At 39.1% G+C, this 22,497-nt stretch overlaps 1 protein-coding gene across 1 annotated transcript; it reads left to right on the forward strand.

Moving 5' to 3' along the window:
• Window positions 1–754: 754 nt before the first annotated feature.
• Window positions 755–4,869, forward strand: pcdh20 (protocadherin 20). The gene is made up of 2 exons (XM_084357623.1): window positions 755–871; window positions 1,244–4,869. Exons 1-2 carry the CDS (start codon window positions 824–826, stop codon window positions 3,863–3,865), a joined length of 2,670 nt encoding a protein of 889 aa, XP_084213749.1. The 5' UTR covers window positions 755–823; the 3' UTR covers window positions 3,866–4,869.
• The last annotated feature ends 17,628 nt before the right edge of the window (window positions 4,870–22,497 follow it).

Genomic DNA, 22,497 nt, shown 5'->3' on the forward strand with positions numbered 1-22,497 from the left:
AATCAGACCATAGCACCACTTATGATGCCAAGATCACCTCTCTGCTGGCTTTGTTTATGATATTTTGTATGCTTTTTCATTGATTTCAGACATACACCACATATGTAGAAACAAACATAAAAGTAATGTCACAGATTGTTGTAAAGCTTGCATTGATTCTAAATTTAGGAACAATGTATCTATCTATCTATCTATCTATCTATCTATCTATCTATCTATCTATGCATCTATCTATCTATCTATCTATCTATCTATCTATGTATTAATAGTCAAAGGTTAGGGGTTGTAAGAAACATTATGCATCATCATTATATCATTATACGCTTGCTTTAATTCAGTCTGTACAGTTTTTGTTTTTTAACTAATGCTGGATTAATGTAATCTCTCGGCTGTGGATATTTTACATCTTGCTTAGTCTCCCATGTCATCATAAGCTCAGTTGGTAATCATTATGCTTTCACTCATTTGCCACAGGAATACAAGGAATGCAGCTGGTTCTGACAACATGGGTGTGTGTGTGTATACATGTGTTTGGAAAGTAAAGGTGTGTGTTAATGTGCCATGACAGAATGCACTGAAAAAGAATCTGCTGAAGTCGTTTTCCCGGTGGCCACCAGACCTCATTGGTTTAGCACGAGGGGCTGATTTGCATACGGTGGGAGTGTCCTGAGCCAGCACTGGGATGAATGACTTGTTCAAGTCAGATAGCAATAAGGCATAGCACTCAGCAGAGATCTGCGCTGCTCAATGCTCAAAATGCCTAGGTTACTTAAGCTGCCACTCTTCCTGCTGTAAGTGGAAAGTGCTGGACTAGGACATAAACATGTTCAACAGCAGACACATCAGCCTTAGCAAAAGAGGAGGAATATGGGTAAGTTTGATCATAATTCTTTTTTACAGACTGAATTCACTTTAACACAAGCAAGTACCTCTTATGATACTGTGTATACTATTTTATACTATTAAGGCAGAGACATGACTAGGCCCCTTTTCCTCTTCAAAACTGTGTTTTTTTTTAAAAAAACCTTAAACTCTTTACCAATCTAATTTCAAGGATAAATAGTTATCACAAAGGGAGTTAAGTGTAATTTAATACAGTACAGTTCAAATCAGTGTTGCAGGTTTCCCTAGAGCTAATAAAACCAAATATTAATGTTCACACAGAATAATAATACATTTTGCAAATCTCATCCATAATGCAAGTCTATTTAACTATATTATCTTTAATTATCTTGTGTTACAGGGATTGTGCATCCTCCTGCTTTACTCCAGCCCTCTTTCCTGTTTTGCAAATTTCAGCCAAGCAAAGGAGCTTGTCTATAAAATAAAGGAGGGATTACCCAGGGGGACCTTCATAGGGGCCATTGGAGTGGACTTAAATTTGGATTTCACTGTTGAGCCCCCCTTTTTATTCAGTCTCCTGCAAAAGAAGGTCAGTGAACAGTACGTGAACCTAAATAATACCACCGGGGAGCTTTACACATCTGCTACAGAGATTGACAGGGAGACCCTCTGTCCTGATAACTCGGACGGGCAGGGATGTGTCCTCTCACTGGATGTGTTTGTTTTGCCTCAGCAGTACTTCCAGCTCGTCAAAGTTAAGATCTTTATTGAGGATGTGAATGACAACAGGCCAAAGTTCCCCATCGATGAGATCACTATGTCTGTCCCGGAAAACACTCCCATCAATGCGCGGTATGCAGTGGAGCAGTCTGCAGTTGATCCCGACCTGGGTCTTCACGGAGTCCAGACCTATTGGCTTGTTAATGACTTTGGCATGTTCACACTGGATGTGGAGGAGAACGAGGGGGGTGAGCTGACACCCTTTCTCATTGTGACGGATGCTTTGGACAGGGAAACCCAGGCTGAATACATTACAGATATCATTGCAGAGGATGGAGGGACCCCTCCTCTACTCGGTGCAGCTACTTTAAAAATTGTCATCACAGATGTCAATGATAACTGCCCCCAATTCACAGAGTCACAAATTAATGTCACTCTGCATGGGAATACCACCAAAGGGGCACATTTGGCACGTCTACATGCTTTTGACCCTGACCTTGGTGCTAATGCTCAGATCAGCTATGCTTACAGTGAACGTGTGCCAAGGGACACCAGGAGTTTGTTCCATTTGGACAAAATCACAGGGGTGATCAAGCTAGCAGGGAAAATAGGCACTGGCACGGCCACATTTTACAAACTCACTATTCTGGCCAATGGACCTGGTTGTATTCCTGCTGTTGCCACGGTTACTGTCCATATTATCAAAGTTGTTACAGGACCCCCTGCTATCATACCCCGCTACATTGCACCAGAAAAGGATGGTGTGGTGACAGTAAAGGAGTCTGAGCCAACATTTTCTCCAATAGCTTTTTTTACTGTCAAAAACATCGATATGAACCAAAGGGTGGACTGCCATTTGGAAGGGACTGGTCCCTTCAGGCTTGGCCCCTATCAGTTGTTAAAGAACGAATACCTGCTGGAGACTACAGAGCCCTTGGACTATGAGAAGACACAGGAGTATGATCTAATTGTGGTTGCTAAGAATTCTCGAGATCTCGTCATCAAGACCTTCCTCAAGGTGCAGGTATTGGATGAGAATGATAACGCACCAGTGTTTGAGCAATCTTTGGTGAAAATATCTGTGGAGGAGAACAATCCACCAAATACCTTTCTGACCCAGCTCCAAGCCACTGACCAGGACAGCGAAAGCCGAGGAGAGGTCATCTACCTCCTTGGAGGTGATGCCCCAGGGATCTTTGTGGTGGATCGTGTCACAGGTGTCCTGACTGTGGCCACATCGCTGGACCGTGAGGAGAAAGAGACATACCGGTTCATCGTCAGAGCTGTGGACCAGGGGACGCCCAGGAGGGAATCAATAGCCACTGTGGTGGTGACCGTGCAAGACCGCAATGACAACAGTCCACGCTTCATCAATAAGGACTTCACGTTCTTTGTGCCAGAGAACTTCCCCGGGTATGGGGAGATCGGGGTCCTCTCTGTGACAGATGCTGATGCTGGGGAAAATGGTTGGGTGGCGCTTTCCATCCTCAACGGCAGCGACATCTTCATGATAGACACAGGCCGAGGGGCACTGAGGGCCAAGACATCACTCGACCGTGAGCAACAAGGGACATACCAACTGTGGATCGAGGCCATCGATGGTGGTGAGCCTGCGCGTTCCTGCATTACTATGGTGACCGTGCTATTGTTGGATGTAAATGACAACCCACCTATCGTGCTCTTCCCTCAATCCAATCAGTCTTACATGCTAGTACTGCCCAATACACTACCAGGAACATCAATCACGGAAGTCTACGCTGTGGATAAGGATACAGGCATGAATGCTGTGATCGCCTATAGTATCATTAAGAGGAAAGGTGGCGAGCCAGGGTCGTTTGCCATTGACCCAGAAACAGGAAATATCACGTTAAAGAGGGAGCTCAGCAACCGCGGCCTCTACAGCCTTCTGGTGAAGGTCAGTGATCATGGTCAGCCTGAACCGCTGTATTCAACAGTCATGGTTAACTTTTTTGTCAATGAAACAGTAAGCAATGAGAGCTACATCCAGAGTCTGCTGACCAGAGAGGCTGACATTGAAGTAGAGGAGAGGCCCTGGTACATTGGCCAGATGAGAGAAGGGCCTGAGAGGTATGAGATGTTCCCCTGTCAGCCCGTCCTCATTGTGCTTTTAGTTACATGTCTTGGGCTGTTCTTCATGGTTGTTTCACTGACATCTTACATATGCTGTAAGAGATTTAAAAAGCACCGAAAGAAAAGCTCAGAAGTGGAGATACCGTTAAAAAGGAAGAATGATTCAACACAGGTTGTGAACAGAAAACTCAGGTCGATCTCAAACATCTGATATTCAGTTGTCCACAAATCCAAAACCAGCACTGTTTACATGAATGTTTACAAAACCCACTGTAAGAAGTGTAGTTCTTACATGAAGTTGCTCTTTGTGCAATGTAATGATTGTTCTTACTGCAATATATTGTGAATCAAAAAGGGCACACAGTACCATTCTCTATTCTGCTTTTTTGAACCTCTTTGAACTATGACACTTATTCCGATGCGAAGCGTCACAAAACCAAAGTATGGAATAAATTAGTATGGGCCTCAAAGTAATAACAGCCTCATTACAAAGTCATAAGAGCAACTCCTTGAAGATTACTCAGTCTAAGAGCCTATGTATATATTGTACAAAATGTTTTACAACTTTATATAAAACTTTTTCATTGCATGAAGAGGACAAAAGACAGTTCAAGGCACAACAAATGTTTCTTTCTTCATTATGGTTTCAGAAAGTTTGCATCTCATTACACAACCCTGCACAATTAAATGTATTTATTTATCAAAAAAATCTTTATCTATATTCATAAAGTGACCACGAATGTTAAAAAAAATCATTGACACAGAAAAGGATAATCAAAATGTATTACTTTATATAAGGTATTGTAATCCTGCTATATTTGGAGAGCTCACATCAGATTCTATAGTTGTGTTGTATACTGTATATGCTAACACACTATGCACAAATACCCTTTCAAAGCATTCTGAATGATGAGTATGATAATCCATTGCTGAAACTAAAAGCACTTGACTGGCGTAAAGAAAAGAACTCTTAAAACCTTAGCCCCGGAAAAAGCTAGTACTGTAAGGGGACCTTGAATGGAAGATTTTTCTTAACAAAATCCTGGATGATGTCTTAGAGCCACGGTTAGTAACCAGATGTCCTACTTTCAGGCTCACAGTAGTTACAGTTTGTGTCCAAACCTCTTTGTCATGAAACTGCTTCAGTCTTTACACAATCGTGCAATTCTCAACGTGTCTGTGAAAACATGCTAAGTGTTTGTGAAAGAAAATCAAATGAACTATTAAAGATACTTTATTTTTTATAATACATTGGAGTTTCTTCTGTATTGATGTCACATACATACTGTATATAGTACATATTTTGTATAATATATAATGTGTGTGTTTAAGAACTTCTTGAGGAAGGTTTAGAGGCACAACTTTCATTGTTGATTGGCAAGTTGTTTAATGTGTTTTAACACTAAACAACAGCTGAATAGAATTAATTGTATTCAAGTAATTATATCAATTCCATTTGAAAGCAGGCCATAAGAAAACAGGCCTATATTTTGGATTGAAACAAATTGAGAAACACACAACATGCTGATTTTCCATTTGAAGTCCATGTATGTGAATACACCTTAAATGTGCATCATGGTCAAATCCATACTGACTGGGTAACATCAAGAAAATCAATGAGAACCTCTTTCAGCAGATTATGAATAATTAAGTATAATATTTGTCGAACCAAGCCCAGTTTAGATAGCGTCCTCTTCAGACAAGATTAAATCTGTTGTACAAATTACCTACTGCATTGTACTTCAGGTCGTCATGAAACAGTTAAAGATCAAAAGCCTGAGCGCCTGTGTTGTTTTTGTCATCACCTGTATAGGTCAGAGCTGGTGTGGTAACACCCACAGTCACACTTGTACTTGTTGCTACAGCTGCTCCTGTCTTGAACATTGGAGGATCAAATCCATTTACTCCAAGCAATGTTTCGTGAAGGGTATTTGCAATCACTCTAATCTGAGTACAAGCACAATGTTGTGATTTTGCTCCTTTCTCTTCCACCTGATGAACCCCTTGTGCCTTTTGCTATGCATAGCTGATATTCCTTTGCCTTATACCTTTGTGTGTTTGCTGCTCATGTTGTGTATAGACAGGTTTTAGGACTCTTTGTATTCCTGTTAACTAGGCACACTCCCAAGTGAGGTGCTGTGTTGTATGATGTCTTTTTAAAACCTGTTTGGGTTTGGCTCTCACACAACAGGAAAAATTAACAAACCCGTGCCTGGAATGTATTCACACATGCAGCTTCGCAAGTTATAATCAGCATTTCAGGATGGAAGCACGTGGTGTAAGCACAGCACATCAGGCTAGAAACAGCTCAGTGTAATCCTCAGTAATCACCTCTGGCCGGACTGTACACCAAACAAATAGGCTGAAAGATGATAATCATACATACACTGTATATTCAGACAGTTATTTCTTCACAATATAGGTGCTGTAATAACATCAATAACTCAAATTGCATGAAATGACAGTCAGGCATGCAACATGGTTACCATCTTGAACAGATTTGAAAGGGCACGTTTTCTGTCAAGCTGTTTGAGATAGCCGAAGAATGTATAATACATGTGTTTATGTGTGTAAGAGAGGGAGAGAAAGAAAGAGAGGAATGCCTTTACTAACAAGTTGAGTGGAAGCAAGTTCACTATGCTGGTGCAGCCTCCTGTCTTGCATTACAAAATTAATCTCTGTGCGTGAAAGACACCTGTAATAATTGTATCTTTTTTTATTTGTGATTTTATCAAGATAAACATTTAAAGTGTCCCTGACAAAAGGAATTTTAAACAGGTAGCAGCTTAAGTTTTATCCAAGATCAAACCATATTTGTGGGTATTCTTTATATGCCTTCACTGTGCAGGAAAGTATCCAGAAAACTTTAGATAAAATATGGCGCACAAGTATTCAGTATTTCTTCGCTGTGGGAACAGGCTCAAATGCTGCACCCTTAGCAGGCCAGGTGCTATGTCATGATCAAACCTCCCATTTACCAAGCAGAATCAATACTGAATCGATACCTTGGTGATTCATTCCATATCTGGCTATAATAAATAAGTCTGCTGCTCAGAGAATGGTTGTTTGCAGCCAAGTGATACAAAATTTGGTTTCTGCACAACTTTACATTTGGGTTTTTTTTAACACTGAGCAAATAATTACAGCATATGATTAATTGCAGTAATAACACTCGCAGGTTTTATTTCATTGTATCACCTTTCTCTTTCACCCACTCCGACAGTTTCAATTAGTCATTCTCCCTCAGCACTTTCAGACAGGAAACACAACAGTCATACAAGCCCTTCAGGCCTTTTGTGACTTAAGCCAAGCTGTTATGATGATAGAGTATGCTCCTGTTTGAGATAACAAACAATAGCTCTGGTTAATAAAGGGGAAGGTTTGATCGTGACATCACGTTTCTTCTACTCCAGCAATGCATTAATATTCCTAATTCAGCAATGAAATGATATGTTTTGGATATGTTTTTTAGTTAGTTTTTCATACGTTTTGATTCTCATGGGGTGGACAAAATAACAGATATACCCTCTCTTCCTACTTATCTTCAGTTTTTATGCATTATTTTGTTGTGCTGTGGCCTACAGCATCATCAGAATCTACATGCTGAAAAAATACCCATGAATCAACACTTTTTAACATGACTAAGCGTCTGCAACCTGTTAGCAGCTCTCTGACACTATCGCTACTTGAAATAATTGTTAGCGCCAGCATGTTGACCATGTTAAGCATTTTGGTTTCGCATTTTGGCATCATAACATTTGCTGACTATAGCTGAGGATGATGAGAATGTAATTTGTTTGTCTTAAGTGTAGATAATGGACAAATTGAACTTTTGACCATATGATGGCTAGGATCACCAAAGTTACTGCTGCAGGAATAAGTCCCGAAACTAGGAAATGAGCTAGCATTTTTGCATTTTCCGGTTTCCTTGTCTAAAATTCAATGGTAATTTGAATGGGTTTTTGGTTAGTGGCCTATCATAATGTTTATGGTTAACACAGGTTTAAGAGATTTTCAGTAAATACCCCACCTGTGAATTTGGAAGCTATTATGGCTTGCGCTTTTGCAAACTATTCCAACTCAAACTTTGCAACTTGTAGATTAATCACTCAAGTGTGTACAGGCCTACAGTGTAGTAGGAAGCTTAGTGGTGGTGACAAAGTCATGCATCCATGATGTATCTTGTTTATAGCCTACAGCAGCATTAGCATTTTACTTCTGGCAATTGCATTCATGCTTCAAAATGTATAAAAGATGTGTTCATTTGTGAATATTAATCTTGCTTAACAAAACATGTATGCAGGCTTTAGTTTGCTACAGAGCTTATTTTCTGCAAAACTCCAAAATCCTATGGAGAAGTCCCATTGGCGAGGGAACTAGGGCGATGCTAACTTTCAGCCTACAAATACGTGTTATCCCAGCAGCACTATGCTTGAGAATTTACACTCAAAATGACAAATGTCAACCTCATGGTGACATTAAATAACAATTCAGGAGATCATCAGAGTCATGTTTTTATAACATCTGAGAACGATGAATGTCTGTACCGAATTTTGTGCCAATCCATTAATCTTTAGATGTTTCGCTTTCAGGTTGAACTTCACGTTACTATCAAAGTCTTTACATCTTCATCTTGAATGCCGTTTAGCATATTTTATGGCAAGCCATCCCTTAGTTGTCATATTTCAGTCTGGTCCAAAGTGGTCAACTGACCGACATAAGTTTTGTTAGCAGCTAGCATGGAAATTAACACACTTTGTTATATTTGTTACTTCAAATAACTATATCCACAGCTTGTGGTGGTATATGCTGTCAAATCCAGATTTGTCTGTTGAAATACAAATCTGCTGCTTGTGTCAGCAGCCCTGGCAATTTTTTCTGCAGTCAGTAAGTCCAGATCCTCCTGTACAGTATCAAGTAGCAGTTTTATCTATACATTCCCCAGGCTAACATGATCCTTCAAATGACCCTTAAACCCAAGGTTAATAGTTTTTAACCTTCAATAGTGTCATTTAGATATCTCTGTCTCATTACAGCAATCCTGCTTTGAGTTTTACATGGCTGGAAACAGCTGGAAAGAGGGTCACCCTGGCCGAGATACCAGACAGCTTTTCTACATGACTGATCACCTCCCGATGCAGTAATCCTCCTGACATCTTCAGACCAGGGCAGAATGGACAGTGTAGGGGTGACTTGGATTAATTCAGGTTCTTGAACTCACTGTGACCCCAGGGATTAGTGGTCTATACTTCATATTATATGCAGGTTATTAAAAAGACATCATTCTAAAGCAGACACATTTCAAATATGTTTTTTCTTTGCATTGCAGATGTTTTTCTTCTTATACATGCAAAGATAAACATAGGGAGCCAACGATGGCCAATGCAACCTCTCCCTCCCTCTCTCTCTCTCCCTCTCTCTCTCTCTCTTTGTCTCTCGCTCTCTCTCTTTCTCTCTCCAGGAAAGTCTATCTGAAATTACATTAAATTCTTAATGGTGTAGACAGCAAGTAATTACCATCAGTCACAGCCCGATCCCATTTCCAGATTGGCTTTATTGTAATGCCCCTGCCTTGAAATCAAACAAATAAAGACACAATGAGAGGCCCAGGTTGGGTTACACTGGTCTGCTGAATAGGAGAGGCTACATTTCCCAAGTTATGACATCAAATACACCCCCCCCCACACACACACACACTTTGTTCACCATACTCAATAATGCATCTCCATATTCTCCTGCTGAAAATCACTGCCTTTGATCCGAAACATCTTTCATTTCCTTTGATGCAACAAAATATAATCCAGTCGCACTCTTTTGATCCTGCTGTGGATTATGTTACTAATTTGCTTTATTCCTCTGTCCCTATTTTTCTCTCCATTTCATCCAGTTTCATCTCAGCAAAACACATGGGGGCTTCCGGGGAATTAACTTCAGCAATGTATTTCTGTGCAACTTTTTTTGTTTTTTTTTCCCCACAACAATTTATTACTATCCGGTCCTACCACCGAATTTATCCACCCATCCCAACCCTGAGGCAGTGCATTTGGATGATGTTGTTTCAACAGTTTATCAGTTCCCATGAAAAGAATCAGCATTTCTGATATTAATGATGTATTTTTCGAAAGGGTTCAATGAACTATGTCAGCTGTGGAGATCAGATATTTTTTCAAAGAATTCCCAGTGTCGCAAAAAGAAACTGTTGTCACTATGTAACACACTGAAACAAACATTTTTAGCTGATCATGTGGGTGCAGCACACTTTTACTAAAATAACAGCACAAGCAAACATTTCTGGGGGTTGGACTTAGGTTTACTAACTGCTTATTTGTTTATCATATAGTGAAATGCTGCCTGGAATGTAGTGTCACCAGCCTTTGTGAAGACAGACTTCATTATGCAGCTGCTTCCTGGTAAACAGCCAATTCATTCAAAGGCCATCATTAAACATCTTCAGAGAGCCTTTTCTGACAGAGACAGTAAGCATGGCCCAGTCATTTACAGCACAATATAACACTGTTCAAAGGATTTTCAGTCTCTTGTGGGCCAGTGACATGCTGTTGCTCAGTGTTGGTAATGTGCATTTTTTCTTGTTTTTGGACACTGACTTTTCAATGAACCCAGATAGTCATCATGTAGTATGTAGATCAGCTATATCAAAAGCATTGCTTTATATCCAAACCCACTGGCACCATTTTAGATTTCTACATGATTCACCAATGAATGATTGAAGGGAAGGTTTTAACAGAACTGTGAGAAAATTCACTCAGGCAGTTCCTAACCAGTGATAAAGAGTGTAATTAGCCACAAATCCAAATTTTCCCATGTTCATTTACCTAGCAAAATAAAATAGTCACTTTTTAAATACAATTGTCTTTTGGAAAATATTTTCTAATTGATATACCTCTATAATACAAAACCAGATTTATGTAGAATACATACCTGTTGAACACTTGTTTTGAACATTTTTGGAAACCTTGTTGTCGTCACCTTTGGTGCGCAATTTATTAGTTATAGTTGAAATGCCAATTTGTTGCCCTTTGAGTTGTGTTTAATGCGAGAATATTTATTTAAAGGTTTGCTTTGTAAGGTTTTTCCTTTGTGAAAATTCCAAGCAAAATTTTGTGACTAGATACAAAACAACATAAGCTGGTAAGCAAGACTAACTGCTTGATGTGAGTTCAGCAACAGGTGAGTTTTTACGATTTTTTTTTAATTAACTGTGACACAGTGTTACACATTACACTGATATGGCTGAAGCAATGAGCAGATTTTTGGAGTAGGCTATCATTTAACAGTTTAGGACACACTTACAAAATCAAATCAAAGACCTTGCCTTGTAATTTGTGGAGTGGAGTTGTTGTGTTGAAACAGCTTGGCACATGTGATACATGCTGCAGTCTAATTCCTCAAGTGTATTGAGACAAAGTTAACATCAAGCACAAGCAAGTCACATTTTTGGGTTGGTAATGCTGCTCTCTTAAAGTCAAAGCTCATTTCACTGAAAAATTATGGCTCACCGATGGCTTACCTATTTCTGTAACCCACTCGATTGGGCTAAATCATACATCTCATATTAACTTAAGCTAAACTTTAGCAACTTTTTTAAAATTGGAAGTTAGCCCCTTTGGGGTCCTGTTATCTTACAGCCAGTATAGAGGGACCCCAAAGGGGCTAACTTCCAGTTTTGTGCAAAATTGCATGAAACTTGAGAAAATCTGTGAAAAAATCTCTTTAATTTTACTGAGGTTTCTGAAGGAATTGATCTCTTTTATTTTAATCATATAACTCCATGTTTAGCCCATGTATAAATCCTGGGTCTGCTGAAATTGTACAGTTGTTTTGTATTTTTTCCATTCGCAGTTTTTTTTTTTTTCAAACATTGTGGGTAACACAATTGCATCATCTGCATAAAGTGATAATTTATTGTTTTCTTATGAGTTTATTTTCTTATTTAGCTTTTTCCAACTGTGTTTAGCTACAGCTTTCATACATATTGCAGCTAGTGATAAGAGAGGACCCTTTCTGTTTCTTAGTATATAAATCAGTCCCCCCTACTTCAAACTGGTTGTTGATACATTGTTCTTAGCAAAATGCCATTGAAAACTTGGAAAATGTTCTCTCTTCCTTGAGGTATGTTAAGGCAATAAGGATTTTGATGGGATTTTATGGGAATTCCTCATATAAAATGAATGCATGCACAGTGTTACTACATCAGCAGTAAGGCCACTTACCTGAAGAGTATGTCCTTCCACACCCTCACCACCAGTAAATCCTCAACATCCTCAAAACTGATGTGGCTTAAAAGGATACCTTTGCCACTTATAAATGTCAGAATCTTTTCATAAAATTGTCAATAACCACCAACTTCCTCACTCTTTAAAGTCAGAAGGTTGAACCATCTGTACAACTAACATCACCCTCTATGGTTTGACCTCAGACTGAAAAAGAGGAACTCCCAATGCAACCCTCAGTTTGTTTGACAAAATCTATGTGAATTACATTAAAAAGTTTGCACATTCCTAGCCCTTAAAAGTTGATTGAAATGTGAGCCCTTGGAGCAATGATGTTCACTCACACCAACTGTTGAGCTGGCTTGCTTCCAAAATGGTGTTCTTTATGCATGCCTGTGGATGCTTGTGTTTAATTGGAGCAGAAAATACATTTCTAAAAGTGAACTAAGTAATGAGTAGAGAATTTTAATGAAATAATATGCTCTGGCTGGTTGACTACAAGGAACATCAGTATTTCTGTTTTTCAAAGAGAGCCTGGCTTTACAGACCACTGACTCGCCCTACACTGGCTCTTTACTCAGTCGACTCTATTTCCCCATTGGCTTTCACTGGACTCATACAGAACAGAGCAACATGGACCCTCAAAGAAACGACAGCAGAAGTGGTAAAGGGGAACCTAATAATGATTTTCATTTAAAAGTTCAAAGCCACGTTATATTGATATGCAAACGGTTAACAAACTGTACTTTTTGTCTCTCTTTCTCTTTTGGTTTGTTCAGCTTAATTTGCTCCCCAAAGGTCAGACATCCTGCTGCTCTCTGTTTTTTGGGGGGTTTTTTGTTTGTTTTTTTTTAAATTCACCAGTTCTTCTTAGGTCATTTCAGATACATAAGACTAGCTGTTGCTGACCTGCAATATTTGTAAATGTAAAGCCACAGATCTTCAGATGCCCTATATCAGAAGGTAGAGAGGCCGAACCGACCTTAATTTCAATTGTCATATTTTAATATAATTTGGCTAACTTTGTTTGTTTCCACATACACGCCAGGTGTTCAACCAGTGGACAGAATACACGTGGCTGCATTGTGGTCAGGAACTTCTGTGGAATTATGGGTGTGACTATCATTGTGACTCTATTCCCTGTCTACTTTTCATCTAGTATTTTCTCATATTTACCCAGTGATTTATTATGTAACCTTGTGTGTTCATGGAATTTGTTATTATGCGCAGGTTGTCTGGTCTCTTGGCTTTCAAAAATCTGAAGGTCAGTCATCAGCTCCAGATTTGTAATATGTAGAAATTGGCCCCATGTGAAAAGTCCCTCCAAAACTTTAGTGGGCATCATATCAACAGAGTCCTGAGACTTAGTGTTGGTGGTAGGCTGGACCTTCCATCCCAAAGTGTCAGTATTTGATGATTTGGGAATGAGACTCAACAATCAACTATCTTTAAGAATGGACCAGTGGAAAGACCCACCAAGATGATTTTGATGAGTTTCCTTCCAAAATGAAAAAAGTGTGTTTTATGATGAGTTAACAGGACAGTAAAGATTGGTTGAAGATAAAAACTTGAATTCTTAAGGTGTACGATTGTATTGTGTCTGTTTACTTTCTTTATAACTCTAAACAGGCTAAGAGAGCTTGTGAAGTGTTGGGAATTCGCTGCTTACAAACAACTTTGACATAACATCAAAACTGTAATTTCTTCAGATTCTGTCGATGATTTTAGTTCATTTCTTTTAATTTTGTTTTAAACTTAAATTATTACGTAGGCTAAATATAACACATTGCACCTTTAAGAGAGTTAATATAATAAAAATGATAAAATATCCAGCAGAAAATGTACTTTCTATTCTTGTATTACAATTTTTGAACATTTCATTCCCTGGAAGTCATGCTTTCAATCTCAGTGAGTATTACAGGAGACTATGATGTCATTACACTTTCACAGTAAAAGTTCAAATGTTGAATGTGTTGCCCAAGTAAAGGGTTTCTTCTTGCACCCCTGGAAAAGAATTACAGAAGGCTTCAGACGGCGGTGCCCTATATGGTCTGACCGTCTGGCTGTCTGGCCGAGCTGTAGCATCAGACTGAGTTAATGAAGTGCCAGATGAGCACTCCTTGTTAATATCAGCCGCTCATGCATTTCAGGAAGCCGTTCCTTCTGTCAAGGGGAACTAAGTCTGCTCACCTAATTTGGTGAAGAAACTGTGCAACAGTTCTTCAGAAGGAAGAAAAAAACATGTACCATCATTTCTCTCATTTGCCCCCTTTGATTGATGCTGATCACTGATCTGCTACATCATATTTGAAAAGGCATGCCGTGTTTAGAGGTGAGAAGGGCACAGGCAGAATTATGCATTCACACATCACACAAACACATATACACCCACACATATACACCCTGCCACTGAACTAATTTGACATACGTAATGCTAATTTTCTAGCATTTCAATCGGTACAAAGGCAATAAGGGTTGTTGGTAAGACAGAAAATTCAACCGAGAGAAGAGGGCAAATGCACACTACAGATTGAATGGCAATAATAGGGAGATGGAAAAAGAAAAAAGAGGGAACACATTAATCCCTGTGCACTCTGCTTGTGGACAGCCGAAGGCAATGAAACTGAGGAAAAAAACACAAAAATAAAGGCAGAGACTGAAAGACAGGTACAGAGGCAAGGAAGTGTAGTGAGAAGGTTGATTAAAGGACAGACAGAGACAGAAATGAACAGGTGGGCAGAGAGATAAGTGCTCATGACGTGGCTCGTTTGGTCTCAGGTTTTCCTATTAGTGAGGCCAGTGCTCATCTGCCATATGGCGCAAGTTCAGCCAACTCTATGTTCATTCAGGGAATCTAAAGTGTTGTACAGAGGGGTTTTTTCATCTTTGTTTCTCATTTAAACACCATTAATTGCTTTAAGTCAAACAGAAACCTTGCTTATGTTTTGGGCTTTTTTTTCTTTTTGGAGTGGTTCCTTGTCAAATCCCTGTGCTCAAACTATTCTTCCCTGCATAGTTACAAGCCCTTTGATTCAGTGGTTTATCTGCATGCATGCTAAAAATTGGGGCAATTACATTTTGGAATCCTAGAGCTGGCAAATAAAATCTGGATGCAGCAGTCTGATTTTTTTTCCTTCTTTGCAACTACAAACAGATTAGTTAAAAGCAGTAGCAATACTGTATAATCCATGTCACAAGCTTTGTTTGCCAAACCATCCACCCCGACCTCCTCCCTAACCCTTGTTGTGGCAATATATAATAAGCTGACTTGACTGGAGCCTTGGCTACTGAGAGAGAACAATCATTATTCTCATGACCACAAGAGTTGGTTGTCAGGGCAACATAAACATAAGTTGTTTAAAGTATCCAATAAAGCTACCAACGCTGTTGTTTCTTACTGTTCCAGATACAACTCCCTCTCATTAAACTGGCAAAATACAACTTTTTGCCTCTACTTATCATTATAAAGTAAATACTCAGTGTAATGGTTGTAGAAAAATGACACCATCTGCGTATCGATTGGTTACCTATAAACCTTGCTTTCCCTATGCTATTCAGCCTGCCCACTGGGATGCAGGATTTCCCTAAAAAATGAAGGTCACATCATGGCACAGTAAGTAAGCAAGTTTGCTATTTCGCCACCAACAAGGCATTGTCTTCCCAGATCGCTGTCCCCGATGTGACAGACACCGAGGTATAACCGCTTTAACTTATTTTTTGAATTATATACAGCCAACATTTACATTATATTCACATGCTATGGTGGCCTGTGATGTGATGTGAATGATGACAGTTGATATGTGCGATCCTCGACACAGGTAGGTAAAAATCAATGCAAATGCTGTGGAACTGTATGTATGGCTTTACAGGGCATCACTGCAACTAGCATGGCCAAGAAAAAGTTGCTATATGCTTGTACAACACAATGCCACTAACCAAGTATTCATGTAATTCAAGCTGTTAACAGTATCGTATTGTTGTTGAGTTTCTCTTTCCCTCTGCTGTACTGACTGACTGTAATACTACATACACCATAAGTGCTGTTATATGTTCACATTCATTCATTCTGATGTTTTTACAATGTACAAATGCATTGGAGCAAGCTAGATGTAGAGGCTATGCCCTCATTTGGATATTTATACTGATTAACTAGCTTGATTACATGCAGCCTGACGTCTTGACTTTAAATAAAATTTCATTTATTGGGTCATTATGTTTCACTGAGGTTACATATCTAATCAACTGCATGGTTTCATTTTCAGTTTAATTACAAGCCGCCATGTTAAAAAATTAGGCACCGGTTTGTTAGATACTGATTATACTGCACATGAGCGAACCTCAGGTAGCGACAGAAAAAAGCCACTCACTGTAGAAGTAGACACAAGCACTGAGTGCAGTTAATATAAACTTTTAACTCCTAAAGTTGGAACAAAGAGAGACAATCAGCATTTCGATGTGTCATCCTGGTGCAGATCATCCAAGCGTTGTTATTTTAAAGTGCAAAGTATCACCTCATTTTTCGCTGGCAGCTAAGGGCAAGCAAGTGAATACATGAGTGGCATTGCACTCATTTTCACCTTGTATCTCTGCGTTGGCAATTTTACACATCTGTGGTTAGCTAAGAGTGTGAAGTAACACTTGAGCAGACAAGAGCATAAACACATGCAAGAGGTCTGAAGGACATCGAACAGCTTTAATCTCTGCTGTTGCTTTCACAATTGGACGCTCTGCCAGATTGGATTAGATGAAAAGAAATGCATGTCAATAGCTCATAACGACATTCAGACAGCAGTATCTAGGCAAGTAGTCATGCATTTTTAATTTATGGATATTGTTTTGGAAATCTGAACTAAATCCTTATAAGCCCACTGTGTTTCAGATAAGAAAATATTAGATATGTCAGCCATTTTTATTCAACTGTATGTTTTTGCTGCACTGAAAATGTCTCTTTAGTAGCTGAGAAGTTTTTTTTAATGCCTTACACTTGTGTAGAGGACACTACCAAAACATATTTACAGTTGGATTCCACTGTCATCTAAAGTATGTGATTGTTAGTCTGAATAAGTGCTTAACTTTTTCATTATAAACATCGTAATCCCCCTATATTTGTACCCTCTACCCTCTAGAGAAATCTTTGCCCTTCACTACATGCTTCACAATCATACTGTAAAATCCATATATCCAGACATACGAAGAAATAAATAACCTTCTGTGATATGTAAGCCTCTTAGGGGAAGAGAAGCCTTATGGTCCTCATCATCTCTGTTGATCATGGGTGTGTGGCTGCAATGCAAATCTCTTTTGTCCACAGGTTAATCCTAGGATTTCAGGGATTTTTTGTACTTCACCGGACAAATTTAGCTGCGATGAGCACAGATGACACATTGGACCCTAATTTGGTGATTGCGCACGGCAGAGCCTTTATGCTGGTGAGGAGATATTTTTCTGTCATGCACGGAGGGTTTTTCATCAAGTGTTTAGGCAACACAGGAATCAGGGGCCAAATGGGTACAACTTGCCTGCACCACCCACGTGCTGTGCTGTTGTGATCTGTCCTTTTTTCATTTCTCAAGCCAAGTCTCTCACAAATTGACTCCATAACAAGATAAAAGTCACTTAAATGCATTGTTATGCTTGTCAGATTTATTTTGATCTACACTTACTAACCAGAAAATACAAACTCTCCACAATGTACTATTAAATGTAATGCGTATACAAAAAGATCGGCCATCCATTTCTTGCAAGGTTGCTGAAATACCTGTTTCTCATATTTTGACCACTTTATTTACATATAAACAGAAGCAAAAGTATTCGGAACAAGAATGGCACTCAGTAGAGTGTATATCTCCACTAAGGCCAAACAGTCCCCTTAAATTCAATCAAACTTTGTTCATTATCAAAAAAATATATATTTAAACCGCTAGATCTGGATTTTTATTTGGATCCTCATCATCGGAGCCGGGATTTTTTTCTTACTTTTTATAAAATTGCTTTTTTGCATTTTCGTTCATTTCTCAGAGAATAGTACATGGATCTTGGTGAAAAAAAAGAAAATCAGGCACATTTAGTTGCCTGGTATGAGTGGGTACAATTTGATGGGAATAAATGAGACATTAGGGCCTTGGTGGACGAATGTCTCTATCGAGTTTCATTCAAGCTCCCTGAGAAATTAATGAAAATGTCTATCTGCCCCTTTATTCGGAGTTTATTTATCCACCAAAGGTTAGTGGGGTCTATTTTGGGCCTAGACCCATCCTTCACCCTAGTTTCGTGGAAATCCATTCAGAAGATTTTTTGTAACCCTCCTGACAAACCAACCACCAAACGGACATAGGCGAAAACATAACCTCCTTTGATGTAAAAATATTAGAAATATTATGAATTTAAACACCCTAAAGCCCAAAGATATGGATCCTAAAAAGTACAATAGAGCTGAATCAACACATCTATAACACAGTGTCAGCAACAATAAATATTCATCACTGCTAGAGTGCATGACAGCATCTGTCTGGTCACTCAAAGTATCACATCTCCTCTGTCCTCACTGCTTACAGGATCAAATTCAATATTCTGTTGATCAACTGTAAAGTTATTTATAATCAAGCCCTAGCTTAGTTTCATGACCTCCAAACTATACTTTTCATCTGACCGGAGCTCATTCTCAAAGTTGTAAAACCCAGGGCAACAACGCTTTTGCAGGGATAGACCGTTTTAAAGTGTCTGAAATCCTATTTGTAATGACAGGCCTTTATTGATGTCGTGGTGTTTCTTTATTGATTAAAGTAAGTCAGCGTCATTTATTTTGCTTTATTGACTTGTGAAGCACTGTTGACTCCATAAATGTACTACATAAATAAAACTTTGCCACAACACAAATAAAGCTCGATTGATTATTCTCCTTAGATTTATTAAAGAATTCTGAGGCCAAGACATGTTGTAAATTAAATAAGAAATGCGCACGAAATTGCTACCCTGCCAGAAAGCTTGTAGAATTTGGGCTTACTGTTTTTGAGAGTTGATATGGATCCCTGTTCCAGCCTAAAAAATGACTCCTTTTTAGTATGGTTTTCTTGAAAATGTAATTTCTAATATCACAGATTAAGTGCAGGTCGGGGACAATTTCTAAGAAAGGAGTGAACAAGGCAAACAGTGTCCCTGCCCTCTGGGTCAAAAGCAGACCTGTGCTTCACAGTTCACTACCTCCGCAACATACAGTAATCACCTAATTAGGAGAGTCATGGAACCAGAGACTAGAGACATAACACAAGACCAACTGGCCTCACAGACTGGAGTGTCCTCTTTCTTTTTTTGCTGCACAGTAAATACGGGATATTTTTCCTATACCTCTTTAATTACAGCCCAATGTCAAGGGCAACAGAGTTACACTGTGGAAACATTAATCCATATTGAGCTCTTGTTTAAATAAATACCATCAAGTTGAGTTGGTCCAGAGCAAGTTTTTTTAGTGTGTAGCCAGACTTTCCTTCTCTTTTCAATCTGTTGCATTGCTGCAGACTAAATCATAGAGTTATATAGAATAGTTATGATTGTGCTCATGTTTGCCTGTGATCTTGATCTTTCTTTCTATTAATCGCAATAGAATACACCAGGAGTGGGACAAAATATATCGATAAGGAAATATATCTTGATACATCCTCTTGAGATACGATTAGCGACATGCTGGCACCAAATATCAATATTTTAATGAAAACGTGCGGCACATTGGAATGATGGCACTCTTACATGAACAAGTTGTGTGTGATAAAGAGGCACTAAGAAAAGACTGTTCATTGTTTAATCTCAGTTAGTGTCAAATTCTGGGAAACTGACACCACGATGCGGTGAAGAAGCACATAATTCCTGCACTCTGCCTTTTCAGGGGAATTTTGTATTCTTCAGTTAGACAGATACCGTGATGTATCATTAGATGATTGTCTTGCAAATGTATCAGTTATTGCAGAATCGCTGTATCGTGATACTATCGTTATCGTGAGCAACGTATCGTGCATCATATTGTTTCGTGAGTTACTATGTGATTCCAATCCCTAGAATACACCCGCCTAACTTTATAATTTGCAGGTGTGACTTAGGCTCATAAATTTTGCTCATGAATCATATAGCCACTCTTGGAGATCCTTCTGGTGACCATGCTTTGATGCAAATCTAGCATTTTTTTTTTTTTCTCAAACTTTACTAGAAAATCAAGAGCTCATCTGGATAGATTTTTAAAAATGCAATCAAATTTCTTACCTCATGAAAGGTACAACAACAAAGATAAAAATGGCAACTAGAAAAACCTTCCCTTATTAAAGCATTTACAAATGATTAATTAAATGCCTTATTTTTTGAGAAAAGACAGATAACACGTTGAGATCCCTAACTCCAAACACATTGCCCTGCAGCACCAGCCAGATCTGATGCAGAAAACATTCTCTGTCGACCTCTGGCACCAGACTAAAAAACATCTCTCTCTTCAAGGAAAGAATGCTGCTCTACATTCTCAGATGCTTTTGATCACAGTCGAACAACAGTCGGTCATGTCTCTTCTGATGTTAGTACTCCATTAAACGGGAGCAACCAGACACTCAGGTCAGCAGCTCCACTCTTTAAAGACTATTTATGTCTTTTTTGAGGAATTGCAGTAAGGACTTTGGACAGCTTAAACAAGTCTTTTGGCCACAGTATGACCCCATGACACACTGAAGAAGCGCTTGTGTGGACAGATAGACACAGGTAGTATTGCTTCAGTTGCTTGCACATGAGGATGCGGTTTTATTTTGTTATAACTGGCTTCACAGCCCACTTTTGCTTAAGAGAAAACCTTAAAACCTTGATGACCACAGTTTTGTAGTGAGGTTCAGTGACTTATGTAAGACGACATAATGAAAATATGATACTACAGGTCTTGTTTTTGAGTGGCAATAAAAAAAGGCAGCCTTACTAGCTGTACTCAGTAGTTCTTCTTCTTCATGTGGCGTGTAGCCATTAAGTGCAACTGGACAGGGTCCATAAAAGTGAGTGAGAGGTGCTTTAGTCCATGTTTGCTCTGCAGCATAGACCTATATGTGGTAATGGTAAAGATCAATACCCAGCTGCTGATTCATCATTCACCCTTAGTCCATACTCTCTGTGGTCAAGCTAACTGGCCCCATTTGACCATTATTTTGTCATGTGTTATGAGTTACACAAGAGGTGCTTGGCAACAAATGCTGGCAGGATGTTTGAAGAATGACCCATGCAGGTCATGGTCTGCTGCACACTGAAAACAACCATTACCACTGACAAGCAGCACCTATCTTTCTCATTAAGTGTTGAGCCTCCCAACTGCAGTTCAAGTAATAACAGAAGTTTGAGACTTGGCCAAATTTTTCCCCTTTTTTATGTGCGCATGTAAGTTCTGTTGCATGAGTGCATCAGCGGGAGTGTTAATTTCATCAACCAAAGCTATGACGAAAAAATGTTCATCAACAACCCGTGAAGACAAGATGTTGACAAGCTAAAAGTAGAAGAAATATATGTTTTGTTTTTGCTCACAAGCCGACGGGAAAAGCGGACTCTCAAAAGACGTATTATACTTCCCCCCAATTGTGCGTCTGGTCTGTCTGTCAAAATATGAACAATGCATCCATGTCATTGATCGATGTGGAGATTGATGTGACGTGTGCAGCGTCCCAGCTGTCACGATCCGGCAGCGAGCTAACGACAACAACATGATGGCTTCAGCACAAAAAGGGTTTGGTCAGGAATAGAATTGTTTTATGGAAACACTTTATTTATAATTTAGCAGAAAGGGAAGGAAAACACAGAGGGTCGCCTGTGGCTACAAATAAAGTAGGAAGCATACATCTAACCTTGGAAGAAACCTAACCTAACATCTAACATCCAACTAGCCACGGTAAGTTAACGCTTGCAAACATTAAGTCCTGATGTTAACTGAGCTTATAAAAGTCAATGTTACTTCGCAGTCAGCTATTATATGTCAACTTTTGTTAAATTTGCTAGCAATGTCAGCTCAGCCTGGCTGGAATCCAAGGCTAATGTTGGCTAGGCTAATGTGTTAGTTAACGTCAGTTTGCTAGCTTCACAGCTTGTGAGTGAAACATGCAGGGCTTTACAATTAACGTTATAACTTCTTCGGGACCAGTAAACTTTTTGGTTATAGCCAACCTGTTTAGGTCACCACAATAATGGCTGGAGGAAGTCCACCAAAAACGGCTGAAAATCCCACCAAGTCAAACTGTGGTCGCCCGCTTGGTCGCCTTATTAGCTTGTAGTAACGCTAATGACGCAAGTTTATTTTATACTTTATACGTTTTTGCTCTGGTATTGCACATGCTCACTCACTGACATGACTGAATGGAGCCGTCGTTAACGTTATTGTTCACAACTGTGCTTTTCTTGCCTTGACAAGTCAAAATGTCTGCCATGTAAAGGGTCTATAACTATCCTGATCCTTATCAAACTGTCTGGCATCTTTGAAAATAAATCTGCAAACATGGAGCGGCTTATTATGCCGAGGCTTATTAGCTTAGTTAAATTTATCTAAAGAGAGAAAACATTTTGACTAAAAGTGTAATGATGTTAATGTTGGACTAAATCATTATGAGTTGTT

Source organism: Pagrus pagrus (genome assembly GCF_965226575.1).
Source record: "Pagrus pagrus genome assembly, chromosome: 1".
NCBI lineage: Eukaryota > Metazoa > Chordata > Actinopteri > Spariformes > Sparidae > Pagrus > Pagrus pagrus.